Genomic DNA, 19,581 nt, shown 5'->3' on the forward strand with positions numbered 1-19,581 from the left:
AAATAAAAAAAATCTCTATATTAATTCATAGCTGCTTGAGTAAAATTTTTTTCTATTTCGATTCAGTCTTTTATACAACAATGTTTTAGATTTTGGACATTTCGTGAGTTAAAATGTCGCAAGGCGAGTGAGTAATTTAAGGTTTAACGGTACCATCACGAAACACGAGTCCCAAATACTAGTTATGTTGTATAAAAATGAAATGGGAACAAATAATCAAATCATAACAAAGGTGAAGCTTCATTTAATATTCAACCCGTTTTAGTAAGTCACAGTACAACCAGTAGATGCACGAAAACAAACAACGTACAATTAAGATATGCATCATGACTTTAAGCTACCACTAATCACTATTCCATTTATTCTCAAACATCTCATAGTTTGACTAACGTTGACTAACGAAACCGTCAACAACCACCTACAAACCCTGATGCTCCGTCTTCACCACCGTCTGCTTAACGTCAACCGTCATACCACCACCAACAGCACAGCTTCCACTAGCTTCATGCACACACGACGTCGTATTCATCACTTCCAACAAAGCCTCAGTACCACTAGCACCAGTGACACGTGTCTCTTCAAACAAACCAGCTGACGGATGAAGATGCGGAAACGGTAAGTAAACACTATGCACAATAATCTTCAAGTTCCGCATGACGTCAGGCACCTTAATCCTGACGTAATTAATCTTCATCGGCGTAAACTCACCGGCAGCAGTTGTAACCATCACCGACTGTGTAGGCTCAAGCGTAGGAAGTAACGTACCAGACGATAGCTTCTCTAAATCAGATATAGCCAACAACCGGTTCGGAATGATGTGAAACCGGACGTTATTGACGTACGAATGCGAACCGGAGAAGATCGACACGTCATCGAGTGCGAAAACCGTCATGTTTTGTAGACTTAATAACTCAACCGATTTTAACTTCATCGCGAGTGCGAGTATGCTGAATCCGCTGTTGCGGAGTCGAAGCATGGCGTCTCGAAGCATTAGTCGCATGACGTAAGCAGGATACTGAACTGATTGCTGTGTAACGGATTGACGGTTATCAGGAAATGATAATGACGTCATCCGTTCGACGTTACACGAGAACGGTGATAACGGTGCGACGTAGCCTTGTAGTCCGTGTACGACTACCAGTCCGTTGTTGAATAGATCCGGACGAGTTATCTCCACGCCTCCGATGAATATCTTCGTGTAATTATTATTATTATTATTATTGTGATTATTAGATTCAACTGATGACGTCACGGTGACGCATCTACCTGGATCCATAGTTTCAATCTTCGTACCGAAGGCTAGTTTAGTTAAGTACTCATGAGAGAACAGACCTGGAACGATGTGTTCGCGAAGGAGGCGAACGACGGAGCATGAAGAGCATGACTGGATGGAGGCGTCGGTAGGTGCGAAGAGAGTGGTAGGACCGTTCCACGTGGTGAAGGCTGAGTCGTCGGAGAGTGACGGTACGGCCATGGCGAGTTCATGAAACCCTAGGTTTGCGAGAATCGGTTCGAAGATTGAGGTTGGAGCGAACGAGTCGTGGATGTCGTGAGGTGACGTGGCGGATTCCGGTGAGGTAGGAGGAGCTCCAGCGGCGGTGGTTGACAGGAGGATTGCGATGGTGATGGTGATGAGAGTGAGTTGCAGAGTAGACGCCATGAATGGAGTTTGTAAGCTGTGTGTAAAGGTGAGTGATGATATATTGTTAAGTCTGTTGTAACGGAATTGAGTTAGTTATAGGAGGTTGAGGGGTAAAATGGTAAATGATCGTGTGCCATGTGTATAGACTAGATTCAGATTGTGACACGTGTAACGAGACAAGAGATATTTCTCGTGTAGGCTGACTAGGCTCCATGCCGGACAACTTCATTTTTAACGTACGATTTTAGTCTAATAGTTTCAAATTTGTGGTTTTTACTTTTTTGTTTTCTACTTGCGATTAAACTTTACCTAACTAATCTTGTTAACTCTACTTGTGAAACCCATTAACGTGCATGCATCTTACGTGAGCGACAATTTTGTTTTTAATTGGTTGTGTAATCCTTGTATGTTCGTGTAGTCATGTACCTTGTTAAGAAGCTGCTCAAAAGGCCAAAAACGTGGATGACGTACCTGAAACTAGGTGCAAGACCCGGTTTAAACTTGTTTACGTGAGGGGCATGTTGATGGGTTTTAACGAACAGAGTTAACCGGATTATATGGGTCGGGTTTGATTGCAAATGAAAACAAAACTATTGGACGAAAAACTCAAATTTGAAACTTTTGGACTAAAACAATAGACTTGATTAAACCAACGACGAAAACCGTAGTTTTCTTTAATTTAGATTTGATCAAACCATAAAAACAAAAAACCACAGTTCTCTTGTTAGTGTTGGTTTCATACTTATATGACTGGCTTTTTTTTTCACAAGACTTGAAGGTTATAAATAAAAAAAATACTTTTGTTGTTTCATTTTAAATTATATGTTACTAATTTTACATCAATAAAATCCACTAGATCAAAAATGTCCACTTCTAGAACTTGTTTGTGTGATATACTGATATTAATGAAGTTTGGACGAAAACACAGGTGAGGGTTGAGGGACTCGCTATGCTCTTAGATAGTCCTATACCTTGTTAAGAAGCTGCCCAAAAATGTGGATGACATCACAACCCGAAACTAGGTGCAAGACCCGTTTTAAACTTGATCACATATGAAATATTACCCTTGTGCACCAACCTGAGCTTTACATGTTTATATGCATCTAATGACTTTTTCTTAGTAGATTTAAGTGTCATTTAATAGTCATAGAACCATGGAAATCGTTACTTACTCGAAACTGGTTCAAGCATGCTATGAAGCAACGGGTACCCCTATTGGCTCAAAACCGATTTTATATGAGAATATTAAGCATTTTGTGTTAAAAGAATCTAAAGTTTTCGTAAACATATTAACATCGATGATAATAGTGATTTTGAAGCTTAATATGATTTTAGGGAGCAATTGTCAACTAAATGGAGAGATTGTGAAGTCTATTTTAGCCGTTTGATCTTGATTCTTAGTGAGTTAATTAGTTAAGTATAAAAGTTCTCGTGGATGTTGCAATTACTCGTAGATGTTTGACTATACTAGCAAACGTTGGGATACTCGTTGATATTGAAGTCCTTGTTGTGTAAAGTATCATAAAAATATGCCGTTATTTATTTGATCATTTGTCGCAATTTAAATCATTTTAAAGCCACAGCTTAGTCAAATTCATTTAGATATATACTTTTTTTTTCTTATAATCATTTTTATAACATTACGGACTTGAAATAATATGGGAAAAATATCAGTTTGTTTGACTTAAAAACCTATTTTAAATAACTAATTTACTAATTAACTTAGTTTAAGCCTTACTAGGCCGAACTAACCCAATAAGCCATTGGGAGCCCATTAAACATTTTAAAAAACAGTTTTATAAGTGATTTGGGCACGTTTAATTGTCTTCCTCATCACTACTATTCACTATAAAAATATAGTGAACGAACATATTTTAATAGTATTTTTTTCTAAAACAATTCATTTTAATCCGACTTTATTTGCAATGAATTTGTATTAACCCGAATTCATTTAGACCCGTCTGACAATGTACAAGTTCTTTGAGCACGTTGTGCAACTACTTTATGTATGATAGCTTTAAAGTTACAATATACACGCGTCATTATTAAGTCACAATATTACACCCTCAACTTTCAGTATAATCACTATTTAAACTCTATATTTTTCCAATTGTTTTTAAAAAATTTTCCCCTACCTTATTTTGACGTGTGGTTCACTCGTAGTTTTTTCCCCCTCTTATAATTATAATATGATGTTTTAAAATAAATTCTAAATATGTAGTTGCGACGTGCTTGCTTTTATCTACGTTTGGTAGTAAATTTCAATAAAATCGAGTTGTGTGTAATAATGTATAAGTTATCGAAACACAAGCGTAAAAGCTATAAAAGTTGCTTCAAGGTTTCATTTTTTTCCTGTCTTTTCTTGCGACATGTTTATTCTTATTAACGTGCCGACGTGAATTTGTTTCATGTGGTTAATACTAGTGTTCAAATTGTCAAAATCAGCCGTCACAAGTTGTAACTAGTGGTCGGCATGAACAGTTTTATTAGAAAGATTTTGGTTTTGATGTAAGACCAAAAGAGGCAGTGGGTAGCTTGTTGCTCGTTGCCTTATGTTTCGATGTAAAAACTATAGATAAACATGTTATTTTATTTTTATGGGTTTCTATCGGTCTATGTCAAATACGTGTTGATATATTTTTGGGCTAAATGACAAGAAAATGGTTTGGCCTGTGAGATATTTTCATATTGTGTACAGTGTACTGGTGACATGCCATAAACCGAGAAATAAATGGCAAATACACAATAATTTAAGAATCAATTTTAAATTAAATAAAGAGAGGTAAACTGTAAAAGGGGTTAAACAATTTTCTTAAAGTGAGGTGAGTTAAACAAGGTAAAATGAATGATTTGGTATCTACGTGGAGTTAAGGAGCGTGAAGCCATGAATGTATACCTGATGGCTTAAAAAATATTTTTCATAATTTTTCAAATTTCCTTTAGAGCATCCTGATACACGTTTTCGGGGCGTTTGAGTTAACATGAAGGAGAATAAAATGAGGAACGCACCTCCTCAATCATACCAAGAGTCCTTGATAGTCCGTTATTTGAAACTAAAAGACCACCACTCGCTATTATCCTCGTTATGGGAAAACAAGAAGCGACATTTTTCAAACGAACAAATGGAATCCCAAACGAACAAATGAAAACCACGACGAGTAAAATAAGACTAAAATGAGGGACTCACCTCCTTAGTCATCATATAGGTTTTTGATAGCCCCGTAAATAGGAATCAAATGTCCACCATTCATTGCTAGCCATGTTCAGTGAAAACATAATCGACCATTTTCAAACGAACAAATGAAAGTTCAAATGAACAAATGAAAACCACATCGAGTAAAAGAGGAATAAAAATGAGGTACTCACCTCTTTAATCATCCGACGAGCCCTTGATAGCCCCGTTTAGTGAAAACAAAAGCCCATCAGTTGTTGCTATTCCCGTTTAGTGAAAACAAAAGCGACACTTTTCAAACGAACTACTGGAAGCCCAGACGAACAAATGAAAGTCACGACATTAAAAACAAAACTAAAATGAGAGACTCACCTTCTTATTCATCATATAATCCAAAACACCTAACCAAAACAATATTATATCATCATTTGGTCCTCTAACATCACTCTAGCGCGCGCATATATATATATATATATATATATATATATATATACACTACATGTATAATATGTGTATAGGAGTATAGGACTATAGGATGTGTATAAATGTTGTTTAGCATACCAAGTATACCCTCAACTTTTGGTATACTTACTATTGAAACCCTATATCCCCTTCTATTTTTTTAAAATCATTTCCTCCCAGTCATGTTTTGACACTTGGTCCACTCATAGCGTTTCCTTTTATAATCTTAAAATTAAGATGTCTTATAACTAAATATATTTTTGTGATGTGCTTATTATTTATGTTTCAGTGTAAATTTTATTAAAAGACAAGTTGTGCGCGATAATGTACAAGCCATTGAAGCACAAACGTACAAGCTATTAACGTTGCATCAAGGTTTCGTTTTAAACCGTTTTCTTTTTTGCAATGTGTTTATCTTAGTGTCAACGTGAATTTTTTTTCTGTGTGGTTAACACTAACGTAAGTGTCGTTGTAATCAACCATTATAAATTTTAATATACCCGATAATCCGTATGAACAGCTTTTTTTTAAGTTTCGATTCACCTATCATTTTGTTTTTTTGGTTTTCGATAGGTGTAAAATATGTGTTGATATCCTTTTGAACATATTACAACCTAATTGTCTAAGTTTTCTCTTTAGGTTTTGGTTGCCATAGGTAGGGCTAGTGTCAGTACCGCATTAATATTGTACCAAATTGATACCGACCAAATTATTTGCGTCTCTACGCCGCACATGTTCACACGTTCCATCCCCTAGTTATGATCATATATTCAAAAAGCTAATATATGTGACTAGAGAGATATTTTCAAAAAGTACTTGTGAGATATTTTCAAAAAGTGTACATGGCTACTTGCAACACATAATGAACCGCCAAATAAATCAACAGAAAATGACATAATTGGTTTGTTATGATCATATATTCAAAAAGCTAATATATGTGACTAGAGAGATATTTTCAAAAAGTACTTGTGAGATATTTTCAAAAAGTGTACATGGCTACTTGCAACACATAATGAACCGCCAAATAAATCAACAGAAAATGACATAATTGGTTTTATTAGCCGTTAGGTGTTGTCAATAATTGGAGGAAAAAAAAAGCACGTGCTTTCACCATTTTAGTTTTTTTTTAACAACTAATTAGATCAAAGCAACATGTACGATCAACCCAGACCGTCCTCGAGAATCATTAAAAGAATTTTAGGCCAATGACGAAAAAAGATTTGTGTCTTAAGTAAATGAGTTTCTTTTATTGTTTTTAAACAATTAAAAATTTAAATGTGATTATTGGGTTATGATTTGGGTTGTGCAAAACTTTTTTTTTTATATAAAGATAGACTTAATTAAATTAAAAATATATATTTTTACTTGTTTTCATCCGAAAATATACCCATCCGCTACATATTCTTCCAAACTTCGCCACTAGATACACTTTGTCTGGGTATGAACCCGAAATTTTGTGTGGAGGAATGGGTGTCACATATTATCTTAAAATAAAGTTGACATAATATAAGATGTCATATATATAAATTGTAATGACATAATATAACATGTCATAGCAAGTTGCAAATCTTATCCATTGGTCAATCTCCCTATAAATAACACAATCAAAAGTGCAAGCCAATATCAACCAAACATTAAACACTAAGGTAACATAACATAAACATTAAACACTAAGGTAACATAACATAACATGGGAGTTATCAATGAACAAAAGCACTTTGTTTTGGTACATGGTGCATGCCATGGAGCCTGGTGCTGGTTCAAGCTCAAACCCCTCCTCGAGGCCGCTGGCCACTGCGTCTCGGCCTTTGATCTCTCGGCCTCGGGCGCCAACACCGAACAAATACAACATGTGGCCACACTTTTGGACTACACTAAGCCATTGTTGGAATTCATGGCCACTTTGCCACAAGAGGAGAAGGTTGTGTTGGTGGGCCATAGCCTAGGTGGCATGAACATAGCTCTTGCCATGGAAATGTTCCCCGAAAAGGTGGCGGTCGGAGTCTTTTTGGCCGCCTTCATGCCGGATTATGTACATAAGGTTTCTTATGTGTTAGACCAGGTTATAAAATATAAATAATAAGTTACTTATGTTATTAATACTTAATAGTTAACTATTTTGAGTTTATAACTTTTGAATATAAGCTTATTCTATTTAACTATTCATTTTGAAGTACAAAGAAAGATCCTCGGCAGAAGATTGGTTGGACACGCAATTCTTGTCGTACAACGCTCAAACTGGGTCTGAAATGTCCATGTTTTTCGGTCCAGAATTTATGTCGTCGAAACTCTATCAACTTTGCTCCGATGAGGTTGTTACTCTCATCATCATCTACCACCCTAATAACCGGTGATGAATCTAGAAATTTTTGTTAAGTAGATGCAAAAAGTAAATCATATATATTAGAATGGTTAGACAAGTGGTAATAGTTCATGTCAAAAATTTTACACTAGATACAAATTAAGTTATAATGAAATTGAATTGAAAATATAAGTAGAATGAATTAGTCAAACAAAACGTTCACATTTATATAAGTGATTATATATTGAAATGTATAGGATATATCATTCATAAGTGTCAAGACATACACATATATATATACTAGTTTTTATCCCCCGTATTACAGGGGTTGTATTTCTTTTTCGTGTCTAATATTCATATTTTTTGCATTTTAATTTTATTTATTTTAAAATAAGTTAATATATACTTAGCGTTTTTGATGATGAAATAGTTTCACAAATAACTGACATGTTATAACCCGTTTAAAAACTATGGGTTAGATGAGACTCATGACCCACTTATTTTTTTACTTAAAATTATTTCTTATTATAAATAATATATTTTTCTTAAAAAATTGAATATTAATATTTAGTATATCCTTATTTTATAGGATTTTCATATCAAATACTTGGTGAGATTTATTTTTAGAATTATGAGATGTTATAACCCGTTTAAGGTTATCTGAGTATGGTGAGACCCATACCGTGAATTCGGGTAAAATGCATGAGAAGTCTTCATTTACAAATAAAACAATATGATAGCTTGAGTAAATGCAAGAAACAACCATAGAGCTTTTAAATGTTTTGTGTATTTACGGGGTTGTTTTATATTATTTGTTTCTAATATTTATTTATTTTTGAATTTTTATTATTTTATTGTATGAAAGTTAATAATATATATATATATATATATATATATATATATGATTTGATGATAAATTAATTCACAAATAAATGAGATGCTATAACCCGGTTTAAAAACTATATGAGTTGATGAGACCCGAGACCCGTTTATTTTCTTTACTATAAAATTAGTTTTTTTAATTATAAATAATATATATCTTTTTTAAATAAATCATATATTAATTTTTAGTATATCCCTACTTTTTAGGATTTTTATATCAAATATTTGGTGAGATTAGTTTTTAATTTAATAAGATGTTATAACATGTTTAAGAAATATATGGGTTTGATTAGATCCATACCCATGAATTCGGATCAAATACATGAGAAGCATCCATTTAAAAATCGAGGAAATCTGGTAACTCCAAAAAAAAGGAGAGCAATCACATCGCGACACGTAGGATTTTTATGTTTTCGTTTATATATATATATATATATATATATATGGTAAAGATGTGTGATATAATTATCTTAGAAATTCTAGACATTAATATTAACAAAAATAAATAAATAATAAGACTATCCATCGGCACCGACGGCTATAAGAGGCCGCCGGTAAAGTAAGTGGCATCGCACATGGTACGGCTACCAATTGGACCTCTAGCCCTTAGGCTTTAGCCTCTTGCATGTCTCTTAGGGCTCCATCGGTTAATGCTGGTGGGCCTAGATTACTTGTTTTTTTTTTCAAATATAATATTCACAACATATGTTTTAATCGTGTGTGCGTCATAATTTTTAAATTTTAAATGTAGCAATTGATAAAAATAAAAAAAAAAATTGTAAAGTCTTTATTTTAGAAACATAAATTTATTCAATTTTTATGTTATTTTTGTTTCTATACAATAATTCAATTTGTATAAATTATTTTTCTTAAAACATAATTGTTTTTTAATAACAAGTTATATAAGTTTTTATAACTAATATGATTTGGTTAAAAAGAACAATTAGATTATAGAAAATAAATATAAACAAGTGGCCATTTTTCCCTCCTTTAATGTAGATAAATTTAGACTTTATAATAAGAAAATTGAGTTAGAGTGACATTTTCCCCTCCTTTAATCATATTTATTTAGGGACTTTAGTATATGAAAATTATGTTAAAATGGTTTTTTTTTTCTTTGAGAAAACTAATAAAGTATGATGTTTTTTTTCTTAAATATTTACCCTCTGTATTTAACAAAGTTGTATATTATTTTAGGATCTTGAACTAGGGAAAATGCTCATTAGACCTAGCTCGATGTTTATGAAAGATCTACACGTTGCAAAACAGTTCACGGAAGGAGGGTACGGTCATGTAAGACGAGTATACATTATCTGTGATGAAGATAAAGCAATTAAAAAGGGATTTCAAAAGTGGATGATCGACAATAGTCATGTGGACGAGGTTAAAGAGCTGGAAGATGTCGACCACATGGCGATGTTATGTGACTCGAAACAACTTAATGGTTGCCTTCTTGGCATAGCCCACACATATGCTTAATGTTACTTTTAAGAATAAACACAAACAAAATTATTTGAAAATGAAATTTCAAATAATGTATTCTAGCAATAATAAGTTGTATGTGACAATTATTGGTAATTTGGTATATGATATTGTGTACTTTTCATATTTTGTCCCTTTTAACTTACAAATAATCATTTAAAAAGGGGTATTATGAAAACAGCTTGCTGAATGTGACTACAAAAATTGTTTTTATAAGAATTTATTATTTCTTCATACCAAATGAAAATGGAAATTAGAAAAAGCATAACTATTGGAAAACTTGTTACAAGTTCTTTAAACCTTTATTATTGCAAATGATTAAGAAACTAATTTTGAATTTTATATAATAGAATTTTATTCAAATATAAAACTTAAAGCAATGATTACATCGAAACAATAGGCAAATGGGCAACAAGCTGCACAACTACCCGTTTCTGAATTGCAAAACCTAATCTTTTAAAATACTCGTAATTACATTGGCTTATATACCAACGACTCCGACACCTTGCACTTAGCGGATTTTCATCAAATAAATTATCTGACGGTGTTGTAATCATGTTACTCGCGCAACCCTTGTTTAACAGTCAAGTCAGTATGGTACACAAGTTGCTTAAGAAGGAGTAACCCGAGTCGCCAGGGCCGGCCTTGGGATGAGGCAAGGTGGTCGACGGCCATAGGCCCGACATCCGCTAGGCCCGGATTTTTTATTTTTTTGTAAATTATATTGTATTTTTATGAAATACAATATGTATATTTAATATTTAAACCTAATTACATAACCAATGGTTTGGTCTAGTGGCAAAGGGTATTACTCCTAACCAAAAGGTTATGAGTTCAAGTCCCATTTGACACATGTTTAATCTTTTTTTTTTACAAAAGTTTTTTAGACAACCCAAATTATAACCAAGTAAACCCATATAAAATTTAAATTGTTTAAACCTAACAAAATACTTCTATTACTTAAGGCTCAAAAAAATTTTCGCCTTCGGCCCAAATTTTTTTTTGCTTTCTCGGAGCCGGCCCTGCGAGTCGCGACAATATAATGAAAAGTCTATTAAACTAACAATTCTATAGCCAAAACTCTAGTCGACCCGCCAATATATTTACAATTTTAACGATAGGTGTCGAAACACGAGATGAATCTGACCTGATCTATGACGATGTTTCCACGGATTTCGAGATGAACGAACCACGTCTTGATCTTCTTCTCCGGCTGGTTGGGATCTGCAATGACTTTTTGGGGGTGTGGAGGTGACCGCTAAAAAATCTCCAGGATCTCTTGTTCACAGACACAAAAATATGGTGGTGGCTCTTATTGAGAATGACCAACCCCTAATAAGGAGGTGGAGACCTCCTTATATAGGGAGCCTCATGGCCACCATCATGGTACCCTAATGGGCCTAGCCCAGTTAGGGTTACCTCCACAAAACCCCCTCAGCCCAATAACATTGTATTAGTCCATATAATAAAATAAGCCAATCATAATAAATTTAGGGTCGTAAAACCGGGTTTAGTACCATACCCCTACAATAGGTAAAACGAAGAAACTACAAGAGTAACGCAGGATCACCCGTCTCCTACACCCTATTTACACAAAGTTCCTGAAATCTTGTTAAGCTGCAAACGAAACCACTAATAATCGTAAATGCAGCAAACACTTCAAAAAAAACATGTAAATGATCAGCGTACCGTCGCAAAAGGACTTGTGGATTATACGGAAACAAATCTTTCTTATGTAAACTCTCTAAAGATTTCTTCAGCAGAAGCAAGCAATCACGCGCATTACTAAACATGTGTTCACAAGCTTTCTCGTTCTCAAATTTTCTTCGTTTGTGAAATAGTTGTCTTTCAACTTCTGCCCAAAACGGAAACTTCAAAAATGAATCCCATTTATCGCATATAATTCGCAAACACCTGAAAATATTCTTACATTAATGGGAAACAAACAAATTATGTAGAGAAAATGAAGTAAAATGATTTTTATCATGCCTTAAAAGATATTCAGCACAACTGGCTCCGGTGTCCTTTGAAATAAGGTAATCAAGAAGCACTTGATGATCATAATGTAGCTGCAAATGGTTGATAATTAGATATGAGTGCAAGATTATAACTTTGTGACAAAAGATTCAAAACGATAATATTATGGAACTGAAAGCATTTACCTCTGAAAGAAATAGATGGAATAAGCACACAGGATCGAAGATATCAGATAACAGTAAAAGTATGTCTTTCGCAACCACCTCAGGTATCCGATCTTCAGTAATCCTGTCAGGTGAGTGATGTAAATATATGAATAAATGCTACAAATTTAGAAGGGTTAAATGGTAAATATCATAAAAAACTTAACATACTATCTTAGTTATCACAAAAAGATCCCTCAACCTAGTTTTGGTATATTAAAGTCCCCACACGTGTTAAAAACACGAAAACGCCTCTCAGCCCAATTTTGTTATATTTAAGTCCCTAAACCTGTCAGGAATGCATATGTACATATGAATAAATAAATAAATAAATAAATAAATAAAATAATTACTTCTAACCCCTTAATTTGGTTAAAATTGCATAAAGTGAATAAAACTTTGTGCACAAACATTTATAGCATTTTATTTCGACCAATTTAAGAGGTAATAACTAACAAGTCATCATTTTATATATTTTTTTATGTAAGTTCGTTGTAGACAAGTTTAAAGACTTTAATATACCAAAACTGGGTTCATTGACTTTTTCATATGTTTTAACGTGTGTAAAGGCTTTAAAATACCAAAATCAGGTTAAAAGACAGAAAGTATGTTGGCTTTTACTGTATTAACCCAACTTAAAACTAATAAAAAATATTAAAAAAAAAAACAATAAGTCGGGATACTCACGTTTGCGTGTGTCCAAATGGGGCGTATGTCAGCTGCAAGAGAACTTTAAATAACATATCATCTTCATGCATATAAAGCCGGATGAAGGATTTTGTGAAGCCTTTGCAGCATTCATCATATGACTCATGGTTATCAAGAATATTTGTAGGAAGATGCTTTTTCACCCATTCATAAAGTGCTGTAAATCCATTTTTTGAGCAAGAATTCATATTCCCACATGAACATTGCTTCTCACAATTAACTTTTAACCCTATTAAACTAAATGCACTATTTAAATAAAGAAAAATACCCGTCTTTGTAGATGTCGATAAGAAGTCTTGTTAAATGGAGAATCTTTGAGGCAGTCATCTTGATCAGATTCTGGCTCGGTTACAGGTTCAGATAACAAATTATGAAAGTATTTTTCAATAACATGCAACCATGAAACCGTGATTTCACAGTCTAACTTGACTAGATAACTCAGCCTGATCATTAGTACCTGCATTTGATTAAACAGTTACGTATTAATATGTTAACATCTAATCTTGATTCATAACTTCATATAAACAAAAAAACATACCAAAATCTTGTGTCGAATGTATCGAGACATGCCTGTATTATTATAACTTTCTTCTTGCTTTCCAAAAAACCATGTTAAAGTTTTTGAAAATATGTTGAAAATTTCACGAACAGCTCGATTTTCGTCTTCAGAATCTGCCAGTGAACAGAATAACTGAACAAGATATCCACAAAACTTTGCATTAATGTCATCAACTAAAATCATGTTACACATGTCCCACGGTATAACTTCAAGGCAAGAACCAACAACTTGAAAGTAAATTTCCAAGCTTTCAACATCATCTTCATGTTTCAACTGTTTCAAGATAGCGCGTAATACCAAAACTATAGCACCTGCTGAGTGCCATGTGGCATTATCCAACACGCACTGCAAATCCAATGTGAAATCTTTTGAATCAAACCCTAGGGTACTTTTAACTCTAAATGGTCGGTCTGAAGAAGGCGAAAGAACTTTACATAATATTAGCTCGAAGTAACAACACAGGGATTGCATGAATTCCTCCCAGTAACTCCCCTGCAAGACACGTTACCGCGTTAGATAAATTAAACTTATTATAAGTTTATAACTAGTGTTAGATATTAATATATTATAACTTACAGATGCAACCACAAATTCAGATACAGATACAACCACATTTGCAGCTAAATGTTGGACAAATTCACTCTCTACAGCTAGCAATAACACCTAAACCAAAACGTGAACTAATCAACTTCATATCATTTAATGGCATAGGATCTTCATACACCACCATGGATCTTCACATACCAATTTTCGCCTATACGGGACGTATAGGACCTGAGTTGCCAGTCATGCGCAAGGGTGCCAATAAGGGGCCGTATAGGCTGAAAACGCTGTTTTTATTGTGTCACCTTCGTACACTTGCCAGTCATGCGCAAGGGTGCAAACGAGCTGAGCTGCTCGTTAAAAAGCTCAATCGGGCCGAGCTTAATTGAGCCCGATCCCAAGCTCGAGCCTAAAAGTAAGCTCGTTTATTTAAACGAGCCCGAGCCCCAGCTTCACTTATCAAGCTCGAGCAGGCTCGCGAGCTTAAACGAGCCTGTCGTTTATATAGTTTTTTAAAATATATATTTTATAATTATTAATTAATATATATAATGTTATGAAAAAATAAATAAAAGTAACTCAATAATATATATTATATTATACATAATATATTATGCATAAAATTATAAAAGAAAAAAAATATAAAAATAATTATAATTACATAAAAAATAATTAATAAAGAGTAAACGAGCCGAGCTCGAGCCTAGTCGAGCTTGGGCTCGGCTCGTATGCACCCCTAGTCATGTGTGGCCTATACGGCCCGTATTTAATACTGATTAAATAATAAATACTAAACAAAAATTAGTACCAATTGATTAGTGATCTTGAGTATACAATGTGAAGCTGAAGAATGATCATGAAGATCATCAATCACATTACTGCCACTGTCGAAACCCGAACCGGACCCGGACTCGGAATCGGAGTCGAATTCAGCAGTCCAAAGCTTAATTTTATTCAAAACCTAAAAAATCAAAATTAGGGTTTTGCATGTGAACAGAGTATTCGCTAATTGAAGTAATTGTAAGTGGAATTCAAGTAATTAAAGACCTGAGAGAGTGTGATTAATATCGATATCTCTTGTTCTTTGGTTATTGATTTCTCCTGTGAAATGTTAGCAGAATATGATGAATATAATATATATATATATATATATATATATATATATTATGATATAATAAGAAGAGTTTACTGTAAACTGATGGAGTGAATCGTGAATTATACGACAGAGCTTTGAGTATTGAAGCCGGTTCATATCACCGTCACCGTCGCCGTCGCCGGAGATGAATCGGTTTTAGCCGGAAAAAAAAAAGAAACCAGCAGATAATATAACATGTGGAAATGACGAAAATGTCCATTTGACCATTTGACCGTTAGTAGTTAAGTAAATGATTTTAAGTTTTATTACTTATTAACTTAACATGAATTTTAGCCAATCAGTTATTATCACGTATTGAGTTGGTGTGAGTCGAAGGATTGGTGCTACCCACGAGATTTTTCTTGTCGGGATTCTCTAAATTAAGGCGATGACAATTTCAAGAATATAAACGAAGTTTAAAAAGAAGTGTCGGGTCGATAAATACACCCTTGTTAGTTGGCGTGAAACTTGGCAGACCTATGGAGACAAGAAGTGCATAAATCTCGTCAGGTCCAACGGTTTTCTAAGGAAAAAAAAGACATCATGTGCGATCTTGTTGGTTGAAAATCATATCGATTAGTGACAAAAAAGAAAAGTGTTCGGATAAATGAGATTTAAGGGTCGGCATTATGAGAAAACCTGGTTAAATAAACATTTCTTGACTTTTGCCATTCAAATGGACATGCTGGTCATTTTTCTTATTGTTTAAATTAAATTCATAGAGCTTTTAAAAAATAATAATAAAACCAAAATATAAAACTAACAGATGTGTTGGTAATTTTAGCATCATTGGATAGTGGTCTAGTAATTATTACAAATTATTAACGAGTTAGGAAATGCGAAAGTGTATACTCGTTTATGTTCCATAATATTATAATATTTCATTTTTTGGGTTGAAGCATTTAATTGGGCCTTATATTATTGGGCTATTCAAATAAAATAAAATGAGTCTTTAATTACATTTAACAGCATGTAGCTGCTGTATTATATATGTCATCATCTCAAGAAGCCACGGCAATAACAACCATACTAATCCAACTATGCAAATCAGTCAAAACCCTAACAAAAGCCCGCCAAATCCATGCTCACGTCATCACTTCCAGACCACCCATCCACAAATCACCTTACCTATACAACAATATCATATCCATGTATTCAAGATTCGGCTCATTGTTATACGCACACCAAGTGTTCGACGAAATGCCTCAAAGAACCATTGTGTCATATAACGCACTTATTTCTGCTTATTCTCGTTGTCCCAACAATACCCACGTGGGATTTAAGCTGCTGACAAGGTTGAACCTTGACGGGTTTACGCCGAGTGGACCGACGTTCACTAGCTTACTACAAGCATGTTCTTGTTATGGAGATGTAATGCTGGGGTGTTCTTTGCATGCACAGGTTGTGAAAGTTGATTTTGTGAGTGATACATTGGTTCAAACTTCTTTGCTTTCGATGTACTCGGAGCATGGTGATTTGGAGACTTCGAGTAAGGTTTTCGGTTTCATGAGTCGAAAAGACTCCATGGCTTGGAATACGGTCATAGTCGGCCACATGAAAAACGAACAGATTGTTAAAGGATTGTGTTTTTATGAAAGCATGATAAAGGCTGGAGCTTTACCTACTCAGTTTACGTATTCGATGGTTTTAACCGCGTGTAGCAAGTTACCTCGGTATGACATCGGGCGAGTCACTCACGCTCGGTTAATCGTATCGGGAGCACCGACCGATCTCCCGTTGCAAAATGCGTTGCTGAATATGTATTCCAGCTGTGGAGACGCGGATATGGAAGTGAAAGTTTTTAAAGATATAAAGAATCCGGATTTGGTTTCGTGGAACTCGATGTTATCCGGATTAGCGGGAAAAAAAGACGGTGAAAATTGTTTTAAATTGTTTATCCATCTTCATAAAGCTTCGTTTATCAAACCGGATGATTATACGTTTGCTATAGTTATATCGGGATCAAGATCATTACCGGCTTGTAGTTATGGAAGACCGCTTCATACTCAAGTTATCAAATCAGGATTCGATGTAAACATGTACATTGGAAGCACGCTCGTGTCTATGTATTTTGAAAACGGTGATTGTGAATCGGCTCAAAAGCTTCAAACTTTAGTTCCTAATAAAGATATTGTTTTCTGGACCGAAATGATCACGGGTTATGCTCGAATGGGTGATGGTGAGAATGCTATAAAATGCTTCCGTGAAATGTCGAAAGATCATAAAACTGATAGTTTTGCGATTAGTATTGCGTTAAGCGCGTGTGCGGGTCTTGTTGCTAGTAATCAAGGGGATATGATTCATTGTCTAGCAGTTAAACGCGGGTATGATTTACAAATGAACGTGTGTGGAAGCTTGATCGATATGTATGCTAAAACGGGTGATTTAAAGTCAGCAGAGTCGGTTCTTTTTAACGTAAAAAACCCTGATTTGAAATGTTGGAACTCGATTTTGTTAGCATATGGTAACCATGGGGATGCAGATAAAGCATTTGGAATATTTGATGAAATAATGAAACGCGGATTGATCCCGGATGCAGTAACATATCTTTCTTTGCTTGCCACGTGTAATCATTGCGGGTTAGTGGATAAAGGGAGGTTTATATGGCGCTCGATGAAGCAAAACGGGTTGACTCCCGGGTCAAAGCACTATTCTTGTTTGGTCAACTTGTTGACCCGAGCAGGATTCTTGGAAGAAGCCGAGAAGATGATAATGGATTTGGATTCGAATTTATGCAGATTTAACTTTGAACTGTGGAGGACGTTGTTGAGCTCGTGTGTCGATAAGAGGAACCTTGAAGTGGGATCGCGTGTGGCTGAACGGATTGTGAATGTGGATGAAGAAGATAGTGCAGCGTACGTGTTGTTAACGAATCTGTATGCGTTAATGGATCGGTGGGATGATGTGGTGAAAATGAGGCGGAAGATAAGAGGGCTTTTGGGGGAGAAAGATGCAGGGTTGAGTTGGATTGAGTTGGTTAGCGGTGCACATGTTTTCTCTTCGGGTGATCAAACTCACCCTGAGGTTGATGAAGTGCAAGCTGAATTATTGTTATTGCAAAAGAATTTGGTCAAAGCCGAAGAAGATGTTTTAGTGTTAAGCTAATCATATATTTAGAAGCCTACTGAGATTTTTTAATTTCTTGTAAGAAATGTACCATTTCTTTCATTTCGTCGCCGATTAAGGCGAGAGAGTGAATTTATGTCATCTCTGATACATGCACAATTATGGAGTTTGATTTCTTGAAACCGTAGAGTGATAAAGTAGCAAATTCTCTCGATTTAGCTATTACCACATGCGTTAACGTTAATATTGACCATTGTAATTGTAAATTTGTAATACAGAAAGATTGTTGTTCAGCCTTTGAGCATAACTGAATATGCATATTGAATCAATCATTTTTTTGCACTGATATCCCGTATCCATTCGAGTGGTGAACTGATGCTGTCAAAGCGTGAAGTTTTCACATTTTATTGTTGTCAAAAGAGCAGTTTTTGCTGCATTCTAATGTTGTCAAAAGCGCTGATAATGCTGTCAACACGTGAAGTTTTCAATGCATAATAGTGCTATCAAACATGCAGTTTTTTGCTGTCAAAAATGCAGTTTGCTGCATTTTATTTCTGTCAACCAGTGCAAACTATAATATGCGTTATCGCTGTCAAAACATAGTGTTTGCTGTACTTTTATATGTTTTGTTGCTGTCAAAATGTGCAGTTTGATGATTCTTTGAGATTAAAAGTTAAAAAGGGTTAAGATAGATAAAACAAAAAAGTTAGTTTCTTTTATGGTTCGCGTAGTAATTAATCATGTAAAACCTTGATTGCGTGTAGCTAAAAAACCGATACAAAGGATGGAGTTTTTAGTCAAAATTGAAATTTGGTTTGAGGCTGACATTTTTTATTTTAGTTGACTTTTTGGTCATGAGAACCGACTTGCCGTGCCAATAGGGGTGCAAAAGAGCTGAGCCCGAGCTCGACTAGGCTTGAGCCCGGTTCGTTTTGACTTACGAGAGCTCAGGCTAGAGCTCGGCTCATAAGTTGTTTTTTCAAGATCAGACTCGGCTCGAGCTTGGCTCGTTTATTATTTATTATTTATTAATTATATACGCTTTTAATTATTTTTTATATATCTGGGAAAGTCCTTTAACGAGCCTAAGCTTGGTTCGAGCTCGTGTACTACCTTAAACGAGCTAAAACTCGGTTGTGCAGTGTAAAATTAATATATAAAAGTCTAAAAGAGGAAAAACTGAAAAATACACAAGGCTCGAGCTCGGCTCAATAACTAAACGAGCTTCATTAGAGGCTTGAAAAAGCTTGGCTCCTTTCGAGCTTTTTATCGATCTGAACTCGAGTAGCTCGCGGGCAACCTGGCTCATTTGCACCCCTACGTGCCATAACCAAGTTGTGGAAACGTTTTTGAGTGAAGGGTCAATGAATATGAGTTGACGTTTGTTGGTGATGTTATTATGTTCGCAGTCAAGATTTTGTCATGTTGAACTTTCTAAGCATCCGAAC

The 19,581-nt window shown here is 34.8% G+C and overlaps 4 protein-coding genes and 1 long non-coding RNA gene across 5 annotated transcripts; 2 read left to right on the forward strand and 3 right to left on the reverse strand.

The window, feature by feature from the left end:
* Positions 1 to 197: 197 nt before the first annotated feature.
* Positions 198 to 1,660, reverse strand: LOC143593247 (uncharacterized). Its single transcript, XM_077072936.1, has one exon. It carries the CDS (start codon positions 1,658 to 1,660, stop codon positions 419 to 421), a length of 1,242 nt encoding a protein of 413 aa, XP_076929051.1. The 3' UTR covers positions 198 to 418.
* A 5,284-nt stretch (positions 1,661 to 6,944) lies between these two features.
* Positions 6,945 to 9,954, forward strand: LOC143593248 (salicylic acid-binding protein 2-like). Its single transcript, XM_077072937.1, has 3 exons — positions 6,945 to 7,338; positions 7,451 to 7,588; positions 9,658 to 9,954. The coding sequence occupies exons 1-3, from the start codon at positions 6,967 to 6,969 to the stop codon at positions 9,937 to 9,939; spliced, it is 792 nt and encodes a 263-aa protein (XP_076929052.1). The 5' UTR covers positions 6,945 to 6,966; the 3' UTR covers positions 9,940 to 9,954.
* Positions 9,955 to 11,475: 1,521 nt separating this feature from the next.
* On the reverse strand, positions 11,476 to 12,322 carry LOC143593249 (uncharacterized). Its single transcript, XR_013146070.1, has 3 exons — positions 12,105 to 12,322; positions 11,632 to 12,011; positions 11,476 to 11,559 (listed from the first exon to the last, which is right to left on the reverse strand). It is a non-coding gene; the product is annotated as an uncharacterized LOC143593249 (long non-coding RNA).
* A 488-nt stretch (positions 12,323 to 12,810) lies between these two features.
* LOC143593255 (uncharacterized) lies at positions 12,811 to 15,184 on the reverse strand. Its single transcript, XM_077072942.1, has 6 exons — positions 15,122 to 15,184; positions 14,980 to 15,033; positions 14,741 to 14,893; positions 13,966 to 14,052; positions 13,369 to 13,881; positions 12,811 to 13,287 (listed from the first exon to the last, which is right to left on the reverse strand). Exons 1-6 carry the CDS (start codon positions 15,182 to 15,184, stop codon positions 13,081 to 13,083), a joined length of 1,077 nt encoding a protein of 358 aa, XP_076929057.1. The 3' UTR covers positions 12,811 to 13,080.
* An 864-nt stretch (positions 15,185 to 16,048) lies between these two features.
* LOC143593250 (pentatricopeptide repeat-containing protein At3g50420-like) lies at positions 16,049 to 18,183 on the forward strand. Its single transcript, XM_077072938.1, has one exon. It carries the CDS (start codon positions 16,058 to 16,060, stop codon positions 18,170 to 18,172), a length of 2,115 nt encoding a protein of 704 aa, XP_076929053.1. The 5' UTR covers positions 16,049 to 16,057; the 3' UTR covers positions 18,173 to 18,183.
* The last annotated feature ends 1,398 nt before the right edge of the window (positions 18,184 to 19,581 follow it).

The sequence above is a fragment of the Bidens hawaiensis genome, unplaced genomic scaffold, assembly GCF_021521415.1.
Source record: "Bidens hawaiensis isolate Kalapana, Puna unplaced genomic scaffold, B.hawaiensis_p1.1 tig00041865_1, whole genome shotgun sequence".
NCBI classification, from domain to species: domain Eukaryota; kingdom Viridiplantae; phylum Streptophyta; class Magnoliopsida; order Asterales; family Asteraceae; genus Bidens; species Bidens hawaiensis.